Below are 23,166 nucleotides of genomic sequence, written 5' to 3'. Positions count from 1 at the left end.
GAATTTACTGAACACAGACCCTTGATTCATCCTGTCTGCCTGTTCAAGGAATATTTCTAACCAATTCCTTCTTGTTTGTTCTGCAATATTATATAGAATATAATACATTATAAATAATATAATATATAATTTATACTATATATTTAACAAGCCACAGTTCTGGGCATAATATTGTATCTTGGTGGAACGGGAATGGGACTATTCCACACTTTCTTCTGTTCCTAGTTGTCATCTTAAATTCCCTGACTCTGACAAAAACACCAGCTATTCATTTTTCAAGGAAAGTTAACAGGTAAATACAATGATACCTGGCACTTTTGAGGACAGTTCACAATACTGAGGCTAAAACATATTTTTCATAAAAGAACAACACAGACTGGTAAACACATCAAAAAGAGAATGAAAATAATGTTATTTTCTTGACTAAACTGTGAGTGAAGACTGAGTAAATGTGAGTGGGGCTTTGAAAGTTGTTGTAACACCATGGTTCATTCCACACTGCTATTTCACATCTTCTCCAAGGAAGATGCATATCAGACAAGAATGGGATTTGGTTATACAGGAGGAGCACTGGCGGTACATCTACTATAAAGCGGGGTGAAAATCTCTGCCCTGTGAATAATGACTGCACTTTCACAGACGTACTTCATGAGGCCTCCTGGTAGCAAAGATATTTGTAAATTCCCAATCAGTGCAAATGAAGAGAACCAGCAGTAGCAGTGATGTGCAGATCAGTTTCTAATCACAAATGAAAGGAAACCTGTTTTTGGATGGGTGTTCTCCAAAGAGCAGAGGTTTCTGAAGGACAGTTTAAAGGATGTGGTGTAATTTAATCATTCATGAAGGGTAATAGTAATTTAAAAAAAAAAACCAGTTTAAAGCATTTATGTTTTAGGTCCTGGCATCAAACAGCTCCATGCAGCAAGGAAGGTACAAGGAAGTGCTGTCAGTTTTCTAACACTTAAGCTCTATAGTTAAGCAGATATTCACTTGATGGTGTATAGAAAAACAGTCACAGCACGTAGTCAACACTTCAGGCTTGAGCTGCCATCTTTATTCCAGTCAAAGAACAGCCATGCTTCCTAGAATAAAGAAATAATGACTCAGGCCTTGTGCATTTATACTGATATTTGGAAATGCTATCTCTCACTGCATAGCAAGTATAAACAGAAATCTATCCTGTAAATGAAAAGTTGATATTAGCCCATGTGTATACAACCTTCAGAACTTTGTGATCGTTTAATGTCACTGCTGAAAATAAAAATAAATTTACTTTATGCCTTTTTTTTCCTCTATGCTTTAAAAAAAATGTTTATGTTTTCTTGTCTCCAATAAATATATGCAGAAACTTAGGAAAAAGAAGTTATTTGTGCATATGCACATACTTACACATATGAAGGACATACACAGTGTGAGTATTGTGAAACAAGATAATGAGACGGGTAAGGAGATTGAACTGCTCCTGTTGCTGAAAGGTCAGTCCTTTTCCTCTAATCCTCTCATCCTAGGAACAACTCTAAGCTCCCTCTTCTTGTGCTGGTTCTGGTACTTGTCAGACTCTTCAGTGAGTTGGTTAAGCTCAAAAGGTGGCAAAAAAAATGAATGCAGCAGAGAAAAAAACCTAGTGAATTTTTTTTTCTACTGCCTGAAAACCAGGAAGAGGAGAAGGGCCATGCTATTCAGCATCAATGCAGTATGTAGCTGTCCCATGGCACCTCATCATCACACTGCCATGTTGGGTTGGGGTCTGCCAGCTGTAGCAACACTGTGTAGACGTAACACACACATGACCTGAAGTCAATGGGAATACCTACGTCAGCTTGATGCAGGACAGACTCCCAGTGTTATGACAACAACTTCAGTATATTAAAAAACTAAAAACTAAAAAAAACTTTTTTCCAAGCTTTGCTTTAAAGGACTAAGTTGAGTCCTTGAAAAGAAGTAAAATATCTATATCGCTTTCTTGGTATATTTATGTAATATAATAAATAATATTTATGAAAAATAATAAAAACCCAAAGAAACATCTAAAAAACATCTAAAAAGCAATGTAACATCAGGCACAGCAGCTGTTCTAAAGTGTGACAATGTACAAGATCAAATAAATGGTAATCTTTTGTTACTGGAAACAATATTTTACATTATAACAGGGTTCAGCTGGTGTGTCTGCGATACTTAGGGCAAGATGCTGTATACCGATTAGATGTTCACTACAGATTAAACTGTCCACTATACTGGCTATGTATAAAGAGATTTAGAAGTTCAGAGTGACCACAGAAACAGAGCTTACCTGTGCTTAGGTAAGCAACTTTTCCTGAATCTCAGGGTGAATCCATTTAATTGTCTTTACTCTGGTGGTGCATCCTTTCCTCCTCTGACTAGTTCAGCAAAGACACCTGTAACTGGTCAGATCCCATCGACAGTGACCAACACTAATGCAGGTCAAAAAAATATTCACATCTATTTTGTGTTCATCTGCAGATCTGCCATTTGCTTTGCAAAATGGCAGTGATATGCACACATATCACTTAATTTATCACTATCTCCTCAATATTTGATTTCCCAGACTCTTCTTTGCAAGTGTGGCCAAACTGCTTGATACCACATAGTGACTAACTCAAAAGGAACTACAAAACAGGTGGATGAAATCCGTTGCACCTTCTTTAACTGAAACACCTCAGTAGCTCTTTACCGTGGCTTGAATACCCTACACTATTAATAATAGAGCAGGCCCTTAAAAATCCTTTCATCTTATTTCATTGATTTCTCTGATGCACCTTGTTTTTCTAACATAGCCAAAAGTAACATTTCTAACATGTTCTTATTTTACTACTTCTCTTTGCCCTGGAATAACCTGCCTGATAGAGAGGAGATGAAGTGAAAAGAAACTCTTCTCCCCTTTGCCACTTGCTGTTTTTTAGCAGTTAAGGATACAAACTTGCCTGGTGTGACTCAGGCAATTACGATCTCACACTCCCAAAGTTCTTCGCTCCTGAGAATGAATTCTGAAAAGCGATGAAGATTCATGCAGTGCATCTTTGTCTCAAATCTGTTCCCAAACAGCTCCAAAGTATTTCCTTAAAGGAAGTGTTAAATGAACCCACTTTTTTTCTCAGGAACTCCAGAGCTGATGAGCACAAACAAGGTTGAGACTGAGGCTTTAGAGCACCAAGTCTGTGAGCTGTGTGTGCAACACTAAGCATGTTCCTATTTATTTTCTTAGGCACAATTGGAAACTGGAATTTCTTTTTACTTTGAAGGTCGCAGCCATTAGCAAGTCATGCTCACTTAAGATATCTCATAAAACCCTTTGTTTTCATCTCAGGACTGATTGTCTTTCAGTGGTTACAGGTTGTGCCACTTTGGCGCTTGAGTCAGTTTTCTGGCCCTTCTGGCATGTATACACTTAAACATATCCATGCACACTGCTCCAATACCTACATTTCAAACTAAACAGGTGGAGGTGGGTGATCTGGCACCAGAAATTAGGGAGTCATGATGGGAGAATGCTAGAAAGAACAAAGAAGCAAACGGATAAATTTTCAGAAGCTAGGACTTAAAAAAATTATTATGAAGTGGGGCTTAGATGATAGAAGAGACTAAACTTTAACATCTAGGGAGACTCTAAGTTAGTGGCACAAAGCAACTGCCTGTCTTTAGTATGTTAACATTCAACATTGCTAAAGAAGTGACAAACTATCAATCAATAAATAAAAACAGGTCACTGCAGTTGTGGCTGGGTTCTAGTCTCCTTTATACAGCTTATTCTGTAAGCTGTTCACATAATTATAAGGATATTTTCCAATACGTACAAAATTCCATATGGTGTTTTATGAATAGTGCCATGGGAACTGCTTTAGAGAATCATGACAATGTTTTGTTTCATTTTATTTAATTGTTAAAGTTCACTGTGAGACCACAGACAATTCTTTTTTAGAAAGCTATATATATGCTGTTTTCAGTCTGATTCCCACAGTTTTCTCTTGGGTTCCAAATCTCTCAAGAGATCTGATGGACACCAGCCGGTAGGTGCAGAGATTAACAACTAGAGGGTCAGCCAATGGAGGATGCATGATGCCTTCACATGGTCTTGTTGTCGTGTCCAAAGAGAGCATTGAAAACACAGTTTCCATGACACCTTTCAATCACCAATGGCTGTAGGAGTGAAAGTCTTTAAAGCAAACAACTGACACTGGGGACAGATCTGCAGAGGCAGTGGGGCTTCTAATAGGGAATGCAGAAGCTTGTGTACAGAAGTAAGTGTTCTGCCAGATTCACAATACAATTAGCAACAGAAAAAACAATTCATTTCATGGAATCACAGAATCATAGAATAGTTTGGGTTGGAAGAGACCATAAACACCATCCAGTTCCAACCCCTCTGCCAGTGGACCAGGTTGCTCAGAGCCCCATCCAACCTGTCCGTGAAGACCTCCAGGGATGGGTCATCCATCCACAACTTTTCTGGGTAACCTGTGCCAGTACCTTACCATCCTCACAGTGAGGAATTTCTTTCTAATATCTAATCTAAACCTGCCCATTATCAGTTTAAAGCCATTCCCCCTTGTCCTATGACTCCATGCCTTTGTCAAAAGTTTCTCTCTTTTAGCCCCTTTAGATACTGGAAAGTGCTCTAAGGTCTCCAGGCTAAACAATCCCAACTTCCTCAGCTGTTCTCCACAGGAGAGGTGCCCTAGCCCTCTGATTATCTTTGTGGTCCTCCATTATTTCCTCAAAAAATTTTGTAAACAACTGAGAAAAGGTCTAAATGACATAATGAGACACTTGGTTTTCAGATCCACACTGTCTCATTTTGCAGAATGGTACAGAAATACCCTGTCTGACATGGCAGGTACTCCTTACCCTAGGCCAGCCTACCTCACTCAGGAAAAGGAGGATGTACAAAAGTGTTTCTAGATTTATAAAAATGAGAGATGGAAAACATTCATTAAGTGTGAAAGTCTAGACTTCTCCAAGAGCAAAACTCTTCTTCTGAAGTAATCTTTAACATCCTTTCTGCTTATGAGCTTTAATCATGAAGGCAGAGAAAGAAACAGATGATGGGTTGGAGCAAATCAACTTTATTTCATGCACCACGTTGACTTAGAGCTGCTGAGGATACTTTGGGATTTTTGCCATTTATCTCAGGGGATGTTTTTCAATACAAGTAATCTCATAGCTGGTAGATTTTGAGGGAAACTTGGCTGAAACCTTTATTTCATTGCTAGTTTTCTCACTGTAATCACCCCTTAAACTGAGAGAAGCCATAAACTGGCATGATTCTGCCCATACCCATAATAAGACTTCACACTACACTATCTTTCATTTAAGAATATCACCAAGTTCAATATGAAATTGCTAATTGTTACCATTCCCAATTTTTTTAGGCTGTTAATCTGAGGCATGGACAAATACACTGTCTGCTTCATATTATAAACTGACTCGTGACAGCAACAAAGCTCCCAGGCTAATGGTCTGCTCAGGGGACCACTTTGCTGCTGACAAAAAGCCCTGTGAAAGCCAATTCTACTGTGGTGAACTCTATAAAGATCTGTCAGCCTGGCTTACAATTACCAACATGAATTACCTTTATCCAGATGCAACACAATAAACATATTAAGGAAGTAGACAAATTGCTAGACTCTTGATGGACTTCTTTTTTATATACTCACCATGTTTGCTGGTCAGTGGTATAGCTACTTTAACAGCATTTCTGCCTTATTTATTTACTATGCAACATTCAACTTAATAGCTTGTTTCTCTATCTTTGGGCCAGAGGCCAAGGCAGATGTTTGCCTGACACCAAATCCTATTAGAGGCTGCAGTAACACAATTGTGTGTTAAAGATAAATATTTTATAGCCTACACTTGCCACCAAGCATCATCATTCCCTAGGCATTTAGAGACAACTATCTATTGGCAAAGAAAAAATAGTTATCTAGCTGGCAACTGAAGGCAGTAGCTTTCTGGGAGTTAATAAGCACCAGGACTGCTTTCTAAGAACTGATTAAATGCCATTCGGTGTCGTGTGGCTGTATGAATTCAAATGTAACTGTTTAATTTGATAACCTCAAAGAGTTGTTCTGGAACTGACAGTGTTTGGTGTCAGAAACACATAGGAATAGCACCACAGTAGGACAACTGGACCTTAATGAATCAATGCTAATCTCAGTTTCTGGAATGAAGGCTCAAAGAAAATAAAAATTTTGTACCAATGAAAATATTCCATATTAGAAGTGAGATGCAAAGAAAAGAGTAGAGTTTTTTAAGTATCCTGTCTGGCCCCTTCAACTAGTAGTCTACTTCACCTCTACACAAGAAAGGGCCTCAAAATCTTTTGCTCAGTGCTGGTCAGAAGATATATGGAGCTGCTCAACCTAGAATAAATTGCTACATCTATTGATCTACCAGCCCAGGGAGATATTGCAAACATACTGACCAGTATGATAAAAGGTTTTACCTTTTCCTTATAAACGTTGACTGTCTCTCTACAAAGATGCATTAATTTAAAGATAGAAACTAAATTAAAAAAGTAAGGTAAAATGAATAATTAGAGGAGAATTGTTTACAGTATCAAATAAATACAAATATTTACTGTAACGCAGAAATAAATTGTTCCTAACTGTCCACTGACCTATTTTCTGCCTAGTCATGTTCCCCTGGATAAAGAAAATCCTTTGCTGGGAGGGAGGGAGGGAGGGAGGGGGAGAGGGAGGCCACATGGAGCAGGCAAGCAAGTAGGTAGATTCCATGGTTCATATCTAACCCTGAAATCCTCTGTGTCAGCCAGATTAATGCAGAAGGGCCATGAGGGGTGCACAGCATGCCTCTCACCGTACAATGAAGTACATTGCTTGGGAGAGTAAAGGGACACCACATTATTTCACCTTATTCTTAGCTTCTGCACTAGAACAACCTTAGCAAGTCACATATGCTTTTCCCTATATCTTCATGTCCAGGATAAAGCTGCCACCTACAAGCTCATTGCAATAACATCTCTCTTTCACAAAAATGCTCCCTGTCACTGCCCTGACTACACTAGCAATAATTTTAATAGGAAGTCAGGCAGTATAACATGAAAGGCAAAGAAGATTCTGAAGCTCTGTGAACACATTTAATTTACTTCCCAGTTGCAGAGCTTGCAGTCTTGTTTATTTTTCAAAGAAATGATGCTACTCAATTGAATTTCACTGCAGGAGAGGTTGGATTCTAAGCCTAGAGAACTGTCACCTGCCCTTGTAAATGTGATAACAATGCCAAGGCAGACATGGAGGTGAGAGGGGATAAAACAGCTTTCAGATGTCTCGAAACATCAGATTTGACATTATGAGCCAAAAAAAAAGTAAAAAAAGTAAAAAAAGTAAAAAAACAAGTAAGGTAAAGAAAATGCCCTGGAAACAAAAGAAATGTGGAAAAACTGGGTCTGGTATTCTCTTGCTCCTCCTCTTCCTTCCCCAGATGAAGCTTTAAAGGACTGATTCCTTCTTATAGTGCATCATCACCTGCTGAGATTTCAATTTTTCTGCTTCATTTGTGTTTTATACAGCTTTTATATTTCTAGTTCAAGTAATCCACACCTGGCATCCTGGGATGTGAAAGTCTTGACAGCATCATGGAAACTCAGTCATTATTTTTGAGTGCTCTTTCACAGTTTCCTCTTCTGTAGGGTACCTAGTGTGATGCTGATACTGCTAATGCCACTTGATGTTGTGCCAGATTTTGATTTTTTTTTTCTTTTTCCTAAGGCTGAGAGGTCTGTTTTAATTAAAGATCCATGCATACAACCCTGTTTTGCTCTCATATCCCAGTGGAACTCTAATCTTCACATGCAGGTATAAGGATGCTAAATTAAGAAAAGGGCAAAAGGCAGGAGTCCTTTAAACAACTCTTTAAATTGCTCCTGAATCTGGAAAGTCAGAGAGAAGGACAGTAATCACAGTATCCAGCTCCACGTTATCCCTCCTCTTTTTCTGTAAGAACTTTTTAAAAAAGCAATTTGCAACTGCAGATACCTCCCCCCACCCAATCTCCATCATTGTACTGATAACAAACACCTGCCCTGGCCAGCAGCAACTCTAAAGGCTGTATCATTTTACAAGGTGATGGTGAAGCACAAAAGGTTTGGTGCTCAGGAACAGTTGAGTTGCTTATTGAAATCAAGAGCTGCTGATTTTGCCAAATTTGACAGTACATCCTGTAAGTACATTTTTGCTTGAGTTGTCTGTACTACTTCTTTTAGGCTTGGTTTGATATGTCTACCCAGGTACTCAAATGGCTCTCACCACAATCACATCAGTCTTTCTTACACTATTTCAAGCACATTCAACTCCAGATCTAGCTGGGAATACTATAAAATCAGCTTTTTTGTGTCTTATTTTTTAACTTTTGTTCTACAGAAAAATGGACCAAGTGGGAATAAATAAAATAAATAAAGAAGAGAAGAAGCTTGATCATTTCAGAAGCCTTTGCCACATTTGGTCTGAATTTGGGTTGCCCTTTGAGAGAGAGCTTTATATTTATCTCACTGATTCATTCCTTTCTCTTACTGCTTCCTTATTAAGAAGAAATCTTTCCATTGCAGAATGCTTTATAATCTGAAGTTCTCACATGGTTGAAAACATAAGGTGTGATGGGATTTCAAAAGCACTTGGGCACTGGTCTATGTATACGATCATTTAACTTAATGGTAAAATCTCCTTTGACTTCAGCAACTTCTAGAAAATCCTGCTAATGTATTTGTGCTGTTCATAGTGTTATACAGGGAACACTTTTCCTCCCTTACAATGTGAGCAATGCTAAAAGCATGAAAGGGTCTTGAAATAGAATTGACCATCTGAAAAAAACCTCTGTTCTAAATCACTTGAAATGTGATCATAGGTTAGAAGTTAACTGGGGAAAAAATCAGTGAATGATTTTAAACAAAGAGTAGCTGTTGGAGTGAAGTTGCCTTCTTCTTCCTTCTACAATGCAGCTTCGAAGCACAATAAGACTTCACAGAATCACAGAATATGCTGAGTTGGAAGGGACCCACAAGAATCATCGAGTCCAACTCCTGTCCCTGCACAGCACCATCCTGAAGAGTCATGTCATGTGTCTGAGAGTATTGTCCAAATGCTTCTTGAACTCTGTCAGGCTTGGTGCTCTGATCACTTCCTTGGGAAGCCTGTTCCAGTGCCCAACCATCCTCTGGGTGATGAACCTTTTTCTAATATCCAACCTAAACCTCCCCTGACACAACTTCAGGCCATTCCCTTGGGTCCTGTCACTGGTCACCACAGATCAGTGCCTGCCCCTCCTCTTCCCCTTAAAAGAAAGTTGTTAACTGCAATGTCTCCCCTCAGTCTCCTCTTCTCCAGGCTGAACAGACCAAGTGACCTCAGTCGCTCCTCATATAGCTCCCACTCAAGGCCCTTCACCATCTCTACTGCCCTCCTTTGGATGCTCTCTAACAACTTAATATCTTTCTCATACTGTGGTGCCCAAAACTGCACACAATATTCAAGGTGAGGCTGCACCAGTTTAATCCATACTTGTAACATACCTATAACAAGGCTGCGGAGATCTAAAAAGATACCCTGAGTACAGTTATTTTCTTCCTAGATTTCCTTTTTTTGCAGTTGGAATATTTTTAGACCTGAATTTCACTCCAGTAAATGAAACTCTCATATGCCCAATTTGCCCAAGGGATTGCAAAGAATTTTTTTTTTTTGTTCCTTCCCACTCTCATAAATTGTTACAAACGAATACAGGAAACAACAATTATGCAGCCTTCAGGGTTCAACTTCTGGAGCTGCACTACCACGAGGGAAGTTACTTCACAGTCAGTACATTGCAACTTTTGCTCTCATAGCTCAGGGCAAGGCTAAAGCTGGCCTTGAGTTTCATTTTAAATGATGTTTTAAGTTGGCGTATTCCAGGGGGAAAAAAGCAAACCATTCTTGCATACACACAGAGAGGACCTCAAATGTTATCTCAGTTGGTCAAATAAGTGCCATGAAACCTTGGCAATGTTATAATTTTGTGTGTATTAAAGATTAAATTTCATTTTACAAGAAGTCTTCCGTTAATACATCCAGCCTGCTAACTAAGAATGTACTGGCTGGAATGACTGAATCTGAGGTTCAGTTAGGTAAATGCCTGGTGCTAGGGACAATGCCTGGTCTGCAGCCACTACAATGGAAGAGCCTGAATCTCCTCTAGGTTTTAGGTAGAGATGCCCCCCTGTAGAGAAGCCCTCAGTTCCCTGGAGCATCTCAGGTGCCTCTAGATGCTTGCACTCAGGCAAATGCAGTGGACTTCGATCAGTGCCATTGAAAAAGGAGAACTTATGGCTGTTTCTGCCTCTAGCAGACTCACTGTACAAACTTGCTCAAATCACATTCTGTCTCAGAGCCTCCTTCAAGCTGTCCAAAAATCAGTTTAACATAATTTACGAAACTTTTTCTGAGACTGTTGTAGCACTTAGAAAAAGAAAGCAGTCACACATCTAATACACCAACCAGCTGCTATCATTTAAAAAGTCAATATATGCCAGGAGTTACTATACAATGTCCTTCTCATCCTGCTTTGCCCCCGTGCAAAATGAGAGATTTGGTCTAGTGACTCCTGAGGTGCTGATGTTGTTGGCTTCTCTTTTGTGGTCTTGCATGCATGTATGTACACTTTAATACAGCCTTTGGAAAATTAAGGCTTTAAAAAGTCTGTTGTTCTAGTACAGAAAGAGTTCTTCTTTTGTTTCCCAAAGCGGACAAGTAACTCCCCCAATGTTATTTCTGTGCTTTAGCAGGGGAGCATTCACGGAAAGAAAAGTGTGCACAGAGCTCCTCTAGCAGCTCGGTAATATGACACAGGAATAAAACAAGCTGTGCTTACATTAGCCCACAGTCTGGGCTGTGTGGAAAGTGCTATATACAAAAGTGTAAAAACGAAAACCATATGCATGGTTTTACACACTTCTCCAGAACCCCTCAGACAGCACTTACATGCCATGTTATTAAGGCAGAATTCTGCTGTTCTGAAAAAAAGCGAACAGAAAAACACAGGGACAGAAATAAAAGAATGAAAGAAAACGGCTTTACTTCAGTATTAAATAAACCTTTTCTTGACCCTAAAACTAAAGTAATTACCCCAATGAATAAACCTTTTGTACAAGCTCTTCAGATCAAGAGAACATGCCTGCCTGCAAAGAGCACACAGACATGCAAGTTCAATGCTACCATTCCATGTAAGTACAGATGCAGGCAATGCTTTTCAAAAAGACAAATCTACCTTCATTTTTCTATCACTTTAAAGATGATCAAAACCAGACAAAATCTGGAACATTAAAGACGTTCAGACATCCAACTTCTACTGAGATGAATACTTATTGGCATCCAAGTAGTCTTAACAAGCATAGCTTAATCTCTTTTGTACAGCAACACAAATGAAAATATCTGTCCACTTGTCTATTTTTCCCACTTGCTCAAATAATCACTTGTAAGCATAAGACCTATTGAAAGAGGAGTGTACATACAGAAATCAAAATTAAAAAATAAAAAGTTCAAATCTAACATTAAATAAATTATTACATCTCTGCTTTAAAACTAACCTAGTTTTACACATTGTAATTTTCTACTGCTAGTTTTTACTCAAAGAACATCAATGAAGAGATATCCTCTATACAGAAAGAGCAGCTGGGAAGATGTCACAGCCAAGCATCTGACCTTTACAGGCTTCTTATTATCTAATTATCTTTGAGACGTGTCCTTAATTTCCTCTTTAGTATAGATGCCTTATATCTTCAATAGTAAAATCCTGAATTAATAATTTTGCCTGCCATTATGGCTTGGGAAGCAGGATTATTATGTAAGAATTGTTTCAGGCATTTGCAGAGAGAAAAAACAACTAGCCTCACTTCATGATTCTTGGAAGTGCTGCAGATCTAGCAGCAGCAGGCAGAAAGCTGCAGTTAACATTTAGGGAGCGGTGTGCCATGGAATCACATACATCGTACATCAATACATTACTGACTGAAGCTGAAAGGGATTTAAGAACCAGAAGGAATTCTTGATCTGTTCGGAGCCGTCTGAAAAGGCAGACAGGGAGATAAATTCCAACACTGGAACATGTTCACCCCCTTGGCTCACTTCACTGGGAAATGAGACTATTTATCAGTTTGGGGGAAAAATGTGAAAAGATTAAGGGGACACTGATAAAGCTGCTGTTGACTTCCAGGTGCTAAAGTTTTAAGGGCTGTATCACTATCCAAAAACATCATCAGTGTGTTATTGAGAACAGTAAACAGGTATGGGGAGTACAAACTAATGTGAAAAGTTTAACCTCCACACAGTCTTCCTTCCATTTTTAGATCCAGGCTCAGCTCATGTTTGCTTTTTGTTATGCCTAACAAAGAGAACAAACTAGATTTATACATGGGTTGGATGAAAAAGTGAAACTTCAGCAGGCACACTACTGCCCCTGCTTTGAGAGGGGAATTCTTGCAGCTCACAAAGCTCAGGCAGAGGGAGTTGACCTCACGTTTCTGTCTCTCCTTTTGATACCCTACCTATCAGACTGGACTGGATTTAGCTAGGATGGAGAGGGCAATCTCCTGCCTTCCTTGTTACCCTTCTGCATGGACTAATTCCATTCTCACAGAGGACTTCACTTCTGTGACCAGCTGGATGTTTAGTGGAAGACACTTTGCAGTGCTGCAGCATAACCTCAGCCTACTCTGTGGATAAGTGTTAAGTTTTCAATCAAGTAGACCCGTCAACTGAATGTCATTCATGAGATCAAATACACAAGGAAAAAAAAACTAACACAGCCTGGCAGAGACTCATAAATGCCCCTTTTGCTTTCTACCTGAATTGAGTGACTGTATCTTTTCTAAATATTACCTGAGACCTACAAACTTTGCCACATTCAGAGAAGCTAGGTAAGAGCTGAAAGTAGGAGACAAAGCATCAAAAAATGGGTGGCAGCAACAAGAGGGTAATCAAAAAAAGCAGTGACCATCTGACAGAGTGCCTGTCAAGCAAAGGCTTGCAGTGGGACACACAGAGCTTAAGACAAAAAACTATCTGCAGAGCATGCAAAGCTCTGTTGTTATTCTGCAGGAGAGAGACCAATAACATCAAAAATTAAGTAATTTTCCTTCCTGGCACAGTTCTCATACACTGTGTTTCTTTTTCTGTGCAGAGCAAAAAAAGAGTTGCCAGTGTGAGAAGAAATGGGTTACTAACTAACTATCCATAGAGGGTTACCACAAGGTGGAAGTGCTCTGTAGTCCCTCTCTGAAACATGGGAAGGGCTAAAATGACCATACTCACGCAGTAGGGGAGAACTGAGCACTTCCATGGAGCAAGCGGAGTTTCATTAATAGTTAAAGAGTTCTGATTCAGCAAAATACTTGCTGAACTTTCAGCCTCTTTAGCCTAAGGAGAAGTTCGGAAAAGGATAGCTGGGACATTAAAACCACTTTTCTTCATTCAGAATCTTGAAGATCTAATAATACATGGAGGACTTTGAAGTTGAGTAACTGAGGCATTAAGGAGCTAAAAGAAAAGTGCAAGCCAGAACAGATCACACCCCACGTTACTCTGCACAGTATCCCGACTCCTCAATATTTACATTAAAACAATTTAGACTTTTCCAGACATTAGCAAAGCAAGTGTAAATAATGTGAATAGCTTTGAGACTCTAAGTGGATCACACTTGTGCATCTCTCTAAAGTGGAAGTTGCTAGAGTTTAAGTTAGCCTACACATAGGCAGCAAAAGTAAGGGAAGCAAATTAGTTACTCAGGCTCTTCGTTTCCCCTTGCTAAGAACAAGCTAAACACAAAGGCATTTTCACACTGCGCTAAGGAAGAGTCATCCTTGTCACCTCTCACACAAGGAGAGTTCCCAGTCCCATGTTTGTCTCTGTGACCTCCAATTTCTCCTCTCTAAGCTCAGTCCTACTGTGAAGTGTTCCTCTGCTGGTACCCTTCTTGCGTGAACTGCTGTCCTAGGGACTGCATGGGGGTGGGTTACATTTTAAGCTATTGCAGGAAGGGCACTTGCCTTTTGATGTACATTGCCAAGTGCTGTATGCACTGGCAACCCCTTACAAACAACAAGGGAGCTTGTCTTGCACTTTGATGGAGGAAACTACTTACAGTAGGTTTTTTTATGTATAGTAGAGGGGGCAGGGGGAACAGTCCTTTTTTTTAAACGCTGTCTCTTGCAGAAGATAGAAGTGAGATAAAACCTTGCATCCTGTCACAGGCATTCTACATGTGTTTCCTGTTGCTTGCTGGGTGACATGCTGGTAAGCAGTGATGCCCTCCTCTCACAGACAGCTGACTTTGTTTTTCCTTTTGATTTCTCAGTGGCCCTGCACAGCCAAGCTTGCCTGAACTCAGCAGTAACAGCTGCTGGAAGACACTTTCTCTCTGACTCCATAGATGCTGTTTTCAGGCTTTCAGATGTTTCTTGCTTCTACCAAGCAGATTTTTGGCCAAAATCTCTGTCTCAGATGTGCTGATTCCAGCTGATTCCTCAGTCTGCTATTTTGCTCCACTTAGACAAGATTGCTCTGAATAAATTACCACTATCAGGCAGAGGTGAATCCACAAGGTGCTTCTCAAAGAAGTGTTCCTATTAGAAATTTCAGAAAGTGCCGCCAATGTCATTTACAAAAAGGTTAATTTGTTATTGAGAGACCTTGATTGTCCATTCCTTTATAATTTCTTGCACTATAATTCAAAAGAATGGGATATAAAAATGCTATTAAAAGCTGAAAACTTTCCCAGAATAATCTTTTTCCCTCCACCTGAATTGTCTGTATTATGCAAAAGTATAAGCTCTGATAGGCATTAGGAGGCTCTATTCTCCCCAGGTTTACATTCGGTGGCAAGTAACAGGCACATATTTTGACACCTAACTCTTTTGTGATGACGACTCCACACCCTTTTAGAAAACAGACTCTCCTGCCCTCAAAATCTGTGCTAATGTTCCTGAGTGGATTTAGTTAGAGCTATATTGGATTTCGAAGCTGTGTGATGGACAGCCTCACAATTTATGAAATTAACTGTGTGCTATCAAACTGGGAATACGGATGCTTTTTTCCAATTTTTCTCCAGCTTTCACTGGAATAATGGAAGCCAAATCATTCCAGAAAAGGACTGCACAGTAATTGCAGTTGACAGTGTCATACAGAGCCTGCGATGATTTTAGTGGCACTGAAAACTTCAGTCTGTTGGAACATAGCAGATAGACTCAGAAAATCAACACCCTTTACATCCAACACGTTTACTGCTCAAGTAAAAGCTATAGTCATTTATTTAGGTGAGTCCTCACATACGGGATGTTTGCCTGAAGGAATGACTGCACAGTTTGGCTTTATGAGCTTATCATTATGATAACCATTTTCAATTTTGTGCTTTCTACTATTATCTATGATTATTAATTAATGTTTCATGCATTTTCCCAGCAGTTCTATCACCCTCACAGCATCTGCTGTGAAATTTCAGTTTCCTCAGTTTCGTACAGTGAGCAGCTGAAGCATGAGCCTAGGCAAGGGCAGAATTAGCACATCAATCACAATTCAGGAGTTTCAGACTGCTGGTCCTCTTCTCACATCACCAGATTCTAGTTCTTTCTGCATCACAGCTATACTTTTCAAACTCACTCTTACTGTAAGCCCTATGTCAGTGGAATAATAAAGGGAGATTTTTCTAGGTGCTCTTGCCACAGAAATCAAATTAAATGGCAGCTTGCCTCTGACAGTCAACACAACTTTTCTGAAGGTTCCTCACCCCACACAGATAGATCTAAGGCTCTATCATGTGTAACTTGATTTGTTTGGTGTTGCAACTTTACACACTGGTTCATAAGAACTGTCATGTTGCTTTATCCTCTTTACTCTGGCAGTGAAAAAAAAAATTATAACATTACAGTGCCACAGTATTTATATACTTACAATTTAGCAACCATGTCTTGCCAGACCTCATGAATACACCAGAAAGGTTCTGAAGCATTACAGTATATTTACACAAAACACTGACTAGATTTTTTTTTTTAAACAAGCTGTTGAAATCTAGACTAAGAAGAAAGGTCCCAACCTGTTAAGGCTATTACTCTTTCTTTTACTGTACTTATACAAATGCCGCACTTTTCTGGACAAATTCCAGCTAAGAAATCACATCTTCCTACCTAAAATTTTTACTTAAGTGAGTTTCAAAATGCATAGCTTGAACCTAAACAGTTTTTTCTACACTATACCTTTGTGTTGATATAGAGCTGCCAGTGGGTAAAGTGATCCCCAACCAATGCTCTCTCTTATATAACAAAAAAAACTTCCTTGTACTGAAATACAGAATGATTGAAAGTCAGCAGGGGATATATAGAATATATCATGGAGTCTGTATCATGGACTGTTCTCCTTATCATGTGGTCATGAAGGTACAGCAGAGCATAAATAAACAAAAATAGGATTGCTTTAAAGACATCTGACATGCTTCTCACCCACACCATTCTCTTGCTGTTCAAAGGCAAATTAAGAATGTTTTTTCTCTTTTTTTTCTTTTTTGTCCCCCCTACTTTAGTGCAATGAGGCCAAGAGAAAAGTGTGGCTAGAACTCATAGCATCAGTTTGAAAACAAGAACAAGTAGTAACTGTGCTTTAAAAGTGTTTTCTGCTGTGAGAGCCTTACTGATTTTTTTTCTGATGGGAAATTTTGAACTGAAGAAATTCTCAGACAAGGAAAAAAAGCTGCCTTCAGAAGAATACCTGAAGGTTTGGTGGTTGGTGTTAGTAAAAAAATCAAACTGCTAAAGTAATCTAAATGAAAGTAAATCCACATTCTATAGAGTAACACCTCAATTTCACAAGCTAACATACAACTATTTCTGGTGTTGCTCAACTGTGAACAGGACTAAACATTGTATTTCCAAGTTTTACATTTAACACAAAGTATTATAGCAGTTTCCACTTCTGCATTAGATAAACTCTAGTGCTAAAATGGAATACTAGGATCTTAATGACTTTGTTTTAATAAGACCTAAACTTTTAATTAACCTGCAAAGACAAATTACAGCCCATAGCTCTTAGGTAACTACTGCAGACAGCTGAGACTCAACACCAATGCCTCTTTGGGGAGAGGAATTAATGGTAGTTTTGGAATGAGTCTGCTTTTTTCCACAAAGAAAAAAAGTCCATTAAACAATCACTGTGGCTAGAAGAAAGCTGAGTGCTAGTTTTATGGAGTAATCTTTAAATTACAACCAAATGAATTGAGTTATATGAACAGTTTCAACAGGTCAATTAAATTTAAAATTAAGTATTATTGAATCAGAAACAGATTCTGATATTTACAGGATGGAAGAAGAATACTCAGTGTGCTGACAGGCACTCACTGGCAGTATTCTTTCCTCCTTGGATGACAACAAATCCGTGCCTGTGTGCTGAACTGGCAGGGCATTTTACTGCCAGAGAATTCAAGAGACCTCTTTAGTTAATTTGTTCTTCTTAAGCAATCTCAACTTCATTATGTTAGCAGGGAAAAACAGAGATTCCTGTTATTGTGGTTGCTCCTACCAAGCCTTGTAGTGCTTTTCATTAGAGTTTTAACCCCAGCACTCTGCCTGAACTCCAGTTTGAGTAATTTTGACTGTGTTCAAGAGCAAGACTGTCACACAAAACACTGGCATGGTGCTGCTGCCTGTTCTTCAATTATTCCTACAACTCTGCTCCAGAAAGACAAAAAACCCAATGAAACAAACAAAAAAATCAAACAAACAAAACCACCAAAACCCAACTAAATAAAAGGAAGATCAAAGTAAGAAAATAAAACAGGGATTTTCCAGCTTGCAGACCATTTTTGGCACTGGGCAGGATCTCATTATGGTTATAGTTACTTAAGAGGCCTACAAAATACTTACACAACATTTAGGGCCTAAGAGCATTTAGCTTGTTGCTTAATACAATCTCCTTCAAGCATTCTCTCCAAAACCACATAAAGCCATCATGCAATTTGAGTATGTGCGTTAATACCTGGCCTCAAGGCATATTTAGGAATAATAGAGGAAATCCTTACCAATAGCAGTAGTAAGAAAAGAAACCACTTCCGATTCCTTGCCATCATTGTAGAAGGCTAAATGCCATATTCCTGAATCTAAATACTGGATAAATCCCGTCTCGTGGCTGGATAAGGGCACAAAAGCTCTGTGTTGCCGCTGAGGTCCTTCCAAGCTCCTTGCCTCCTGTGTCAGTAGACGTCTTCCATCGAGGAGCTCGACAAAGTCAAACTGAAACACAAGAAGGAGTGATGTTTCTGTGTGTATCAGGCTTCCTCAAGCTTAGTCTCTTATTCTGGGTCTACAGAAGCATCATAAACAGGATTTTCCCTAGTAACTCAAGTATGTTCCTGGACTATCCGCAAGTAACCATTTTGGAAATAGCTAGTATATGAATGTATTTTTTCTGTAATTACATTAATCAAGAAATCATCTTTATTTAAAATGTGACGTAGGGCATATTTGCCCTACAGAGGTGTTCTCATTTTGTAGAAATACAGGTAGGGAAACATGAGACCATGCCTTAATTGCACTGTATGACACTAAGAGGCTTATTTGTTGTCTTCTTTGTGCCTTGCCTAATATAAAATAAGACAGAAAGATATACCTCGCCTAACCGGGTTGTTCACCAGAATTGCTATGGGTCATAAAGGAAAAAATAAGAAGTATTTTAAAGTAAATTCTGGTAGAAGTTTTGCAGAAGTATTTTGCTTAGCCAACAAGGGTTTTTTCTTAATGCAATAGCAAAAGTGGTTAAAAGATCAGGGAAAATGAAGACGTAAAAGAGACAAATTATGTAGAAAAGTCCCATTTAAGGAGTGGCTCTTGGAATTTTCCTCAAAAGGACACATTTCTTTTTTGCCAGGGTAATTTCAGCTGCACAATTGCTTTGCTTTTGCTACTAGTATTAAAACTGCCTTTAGTTCCCTATTTAAATAACTTCCCACTGATTTTCTGCAATAATTGTAGTTTGTCTGGTATTATATCAATGGGATGAGGCAGACAAGCCTAGCAGACACCACAAATGTTAAATTAATCTAATCTGACTTTTATCATGTGTTTAGATGATCAGGACACCTTGCAAGCAAAATCCAACAGTTGAGGCAATATTCAGCTTTTCTATTCCCTGACTTCACTTGGTTTTACCTCTCTCACCCAGATGGTCAACTAAGGTTGTAATTTTTGTCAGGAGGAAGGAAAACAGGTAGAAAGAAACAACAACACTTCTTTCTGAACCAGTAAATGTTGCTGCACTGAATGGCTACTGAGTGTTGGCTGCGTGCGGTAACGACATTCAGGCTGCTTATCCCTTTTCACTTTATTGTAGCAAAATTTGGGTGCTTGTTATATTATTAAGTCATCTGGTATGGTCTTCAAAGTCAACCAAGATAAGGACTTGATGTCATGTTGTTTCCTATGCAGGAAAAGTAAGAAGTTTAAAAAAAGTTGAAGTTGTGAAGTTAAAAAGGTTAAGTTACTAAGTTAGAAAAAAAGTGTTTATTTCCAAAAACATTTTGAGAAATAAGCTATATATGACATAGCTCGCATATGAAATGGCAAATTTGTCCCTAGTCTATTCTACTTACGTATTTTTAAATATTCATTATACAGGAAATTAGTTTTGAGCCTTGCTTTAATATTTTTTTTTGGCTATATTTCAGTACATCGCAAATTTGGTGCTGAAGTATCTTTTTGTGAATGTAAAAGCTGGCACACCTGCAAAGTCATTTCTTTCAAGTGTCTATTCAGGTTAGCTTTGCCAGAGGCAGAGTTTCTGTTTTGAAAAAAATACAATGTAAACATAAATTATAAAAATATACAATATAAAATCTAAAAATATAATGTAAGTATAAATTCTAAACACATGTACTTAAAAATGTACATTTGTGTTTTGGAAAAAGGGTCAACTATGTACTGGGGTGCACCAGGTAAAGCATCTCCAGCCGGTTGAGGGAGGGGATTGTCCTGCTCTGCTCTGCACTGAACACTGTGTGTAGTTTTGGGCACTACAATACAAGAAAGGCATTTAGCCATTAGAGAGCATCCAAAGGAGGCCAACGAAGATGGTGAAGGACCTTGAGGGGAAGCTGTATGAGGAGTGGCTGAGGTCACTTGGTCTGTTCAGCCTCACCTCATGGTGGTCTTCAATATCATCATGAGGAGAAGAGGAGGGGATGGTACAGATCTCTTCATTCCCATGGCCAATGCAGGACTCAATGAAACAGCATGAAGGCGACCCAGGGGAGGTTTAGATTAGATATCAGGAAAAGGTTTTTCACCCAGAGTGTGGTTTAGCACTGGAACAGGCTCTCCAGGGAAGTGGTCAGAGCACCAAGCCTGACAGAGTTCAAGAAGCGTTTGGACAATGCTCTCAGGCACATGATGTGACTCTTGGAGCTGTCCTTGTGCAGGATCAGGTGCTGGACTTGATGATCCTGATGGGTCCCTTCCAACTCAGGATATTCTATGATTCTATGATCCTATGAAAATAATAGAATTATTTAAGAGGATAGTGGTGAGAGGTTGGTTTGAATTCACTTTGTGAGCCAGGTACTTGTAGCCACTCTGAGCATGAGCTATTGCCTTGTCAGATTTTAGTCTGAGCATGACTAACACAGTTGAGCAGGACAGTGACACAGGACATCATAGTGGTATTTGGGTGCTGGGAACATCTCAATGGAGCTGAGCTTGACTAAGGAACACATTGGCCAGGTGAACTGAAGAAGTTAAAACCAGTAAGAGAAAAACCTACTTATTTCCATTTTCATTTTGGAGCCTCATGGAAGAGCTTGAGCAGATTTTTAATAGGTAACAGCAGAAACCATAGGTAAAGTTCACCTCACCAAGTGCTGACATCTCCATGGCAGCCTGAATTAATTTTCTAGAACCACTGGATTGCAGGCAAAGAAAGAGACACTTCCAGGATGCGACCTGCCTCATCCTAAAGTGGACATCTAAGAAATGTCCTGTGGATTGTGCTTACAAGCACCCATTTTGTGCAATATACTAGATGTAGATAATTAAAGCTTAGTGAAATGAAAACAATTTCAAGGTACTCGGGTACAGTGAGCTGCTGTTGTTCCAGACCAATCTGGGTTATGCTTACTTGGGCTTCCTGCCAAACGCAAAAGTTTATTTTTATAAATATTTGCAAGATGCTGCTGTAGATGTTAGTGACTTTGCCAAGTTACTAGTTACTAGTTGTAAATATTAATTGAGCCACAAATGGATTGTGCTTTATTGCATTTTAATGCATTCAAAGATTTTTAATAGGCAATTAGTTACTGCCAGCATGGAAATCACAGATAAAACACCATGTTAATCAATTCAAACTGTACAAATGGAAAAATGCTCTCCACAAGCTGTGATGGCCAATCCCTAAAATTTATGATTTATTAAAATTTGGCCTAGGTTAAAATGAGTTTTACAAAAGGATTTGATCTAGGAAGATTAAATCTAATACACCATAACAAAATTGTGTAACTTTTATTATGATTTGTTGAGAAAAATACCTTTTGTTAACAGTGAACTCTTTTGGGCTTCTGCATGATCTATTTCTAAGACTAAAGAAAGTTGGACCTTGCTTTTTCTTCCTACTTATTAGTGACAACAGTTGTTGGCAACCTCAAAGAGAATACGATCACCACAGCCAGAGAAAGTTTCCCAAAGAGAATTTGGAATAGGTTTGTTACTTTAGCATGGATAAATATGACTTCAAACATTGTATTAGGTTTGCATGGCCAGATTTTGGTAGCGAGGGGGCTACAAGGGTGGCTTCTTTGAAAAGCTCCTAGAAGCTTCCCCTTTTCTCTCCAAGGCAGAGCAAATTCCAGTTGGCTCCAAGACAGACCCGCCAATGGTTAAGTGTGAGCCCATGAGTGATGGTAGCAATTGTCACCTCTGTGATAACATATCTAGGAAGGAAAAAAAAATACTGCTGTAACCCCCATTCTCCATTTCCCTGTGCTGCTGGGTGGGAGGAGGTAGAGAATTGGGAATAAAGTTAAACACGGGAAGAAGGGAGGGGTGGGGGGAAGGTGTTTTTAAGATCTTTTTTACTTCTCAATTATCCTACTCTGATTTTGATTAGTAATAAATTTAAACAAATTCCCCAAGTCAAGTCTGTTTTGCCTGTGATGGTAACTGGTGAGTGATGTCTCCCTCTCCTTATCTCAACTCATGAGTATTTAATTGGTATTTTTCTCTCCCCTGTCCAGTTGTGGAGAGGAGTGATAGAGTAGCTCTGGTGGGCACCTGACATTCATCCAGGGTCAAACAGCCACAAATATTTTATGAAATTCAGGAATATATTCTAAGGCTTTACAGCTTTAGGATCAATTCAAAGATCCTGAAACAGCATAAACTATGTTAAGGCTCATAAAACAGAAGAATTACCTAAATAGAAGAAATATCTTATTATGTAACACTGAAAAAAACCCCTGATAATCAGCTGGAGCTTTACTACTGCCATCAAATAGGCTTGGGAAAAAATAATTGACCTTTTATTAAATTCTTCTAGTGGAGACCATACTACTCTGTACCGTACACTGCTCTAAGCATACATTTTGCAAAGTTTTGTTTATGAAATTCCTTGAAAAATTTTGAAATATATAACTCATTGGTTAGATTTATGAGGTGCATCAGATACTTTGGATTATGCAAAAGAAAAGAAGAGCTTTGTGTAATATGTATTAAATATGAGAGACAAGTTTAATATTTCAACAGAGAACACAGGTTACCTATTTAATGACTCCTTTGATTAATAAACTGTGGTGAGATTAAACATCATATAAAAGTATACAGAAGGAAAACAATGCTTTAATTAACAGCAGGTTTGTAAAATAATTAATCTAGGAAAAATTACAATTAACAAACTAAATTAAATATTAACAAGTAATAAATCAATATTGATTCAATAATCTGGAGCTTCATAAAATCCTGTTTCTTCAGAACAGGAAAGTGTTCTGTGATCTGTTTCTATTAGTATACCATGGTTTTTATTGTTTGAAGAAAAATGCCTGTCTGGTCATTTTTGGTCTAGATGAATTCTTCTATATACTTGGCAGCTCTCTGATTTAAATGGAAAAGGTCCTGACACTGACAAATCACTGAGAATGTCCCAGCAA

The 23,166-nt window shown here is 38.8% G+C and overlaps 1 protein-coding gene across 10 annotated transcripts in view; it reads right to left on the bottom strand.

Annotated features, from left to right (window-relative positions):
• TENM4 (teneurin transmembrane protein 4) overlaps nucleotides 1-23,166 on the bottom strand; it is a 599,346-nt gene that overhangs the window by 157,454 nt on the left and 418,726 nt on the right. For all 10 annotated transcript variants that reach the window (XM_027664342.1, XM_027664505.1, XM_027664591.1 and 7 more), the window contains one exon: nucleotides 18,061-18,271. In XM_027664342.1, coding sequence (XP_027520143.1) covers nucleotides 18,061-18,271 — 211 coding nt within the window. The remainder of the gene's footprint in view (nucleotides 1-18,060; nucleotides 18,272-23,166) is intronic.

This window comes from Corapipo altera, unplaced genomic scaffold (assembly GCF_003945725.1).
Source record: "Corapipo altera isolate COAL_440 unplaced genomic scaffold, ASM394572v1 0, whole genome shotgun sequence".
Lineage (NCBI taxonomy): Eukaryota > Metazoa > Chordata > Aves > Passeriformes > Pipridae > Corapipo > Corapipo altera.
The sequence above is the reverse complement of the archived record's forward strand: the minus strand, read 5'-3'. Positions and strand labels throughout refer to the sequence as shown.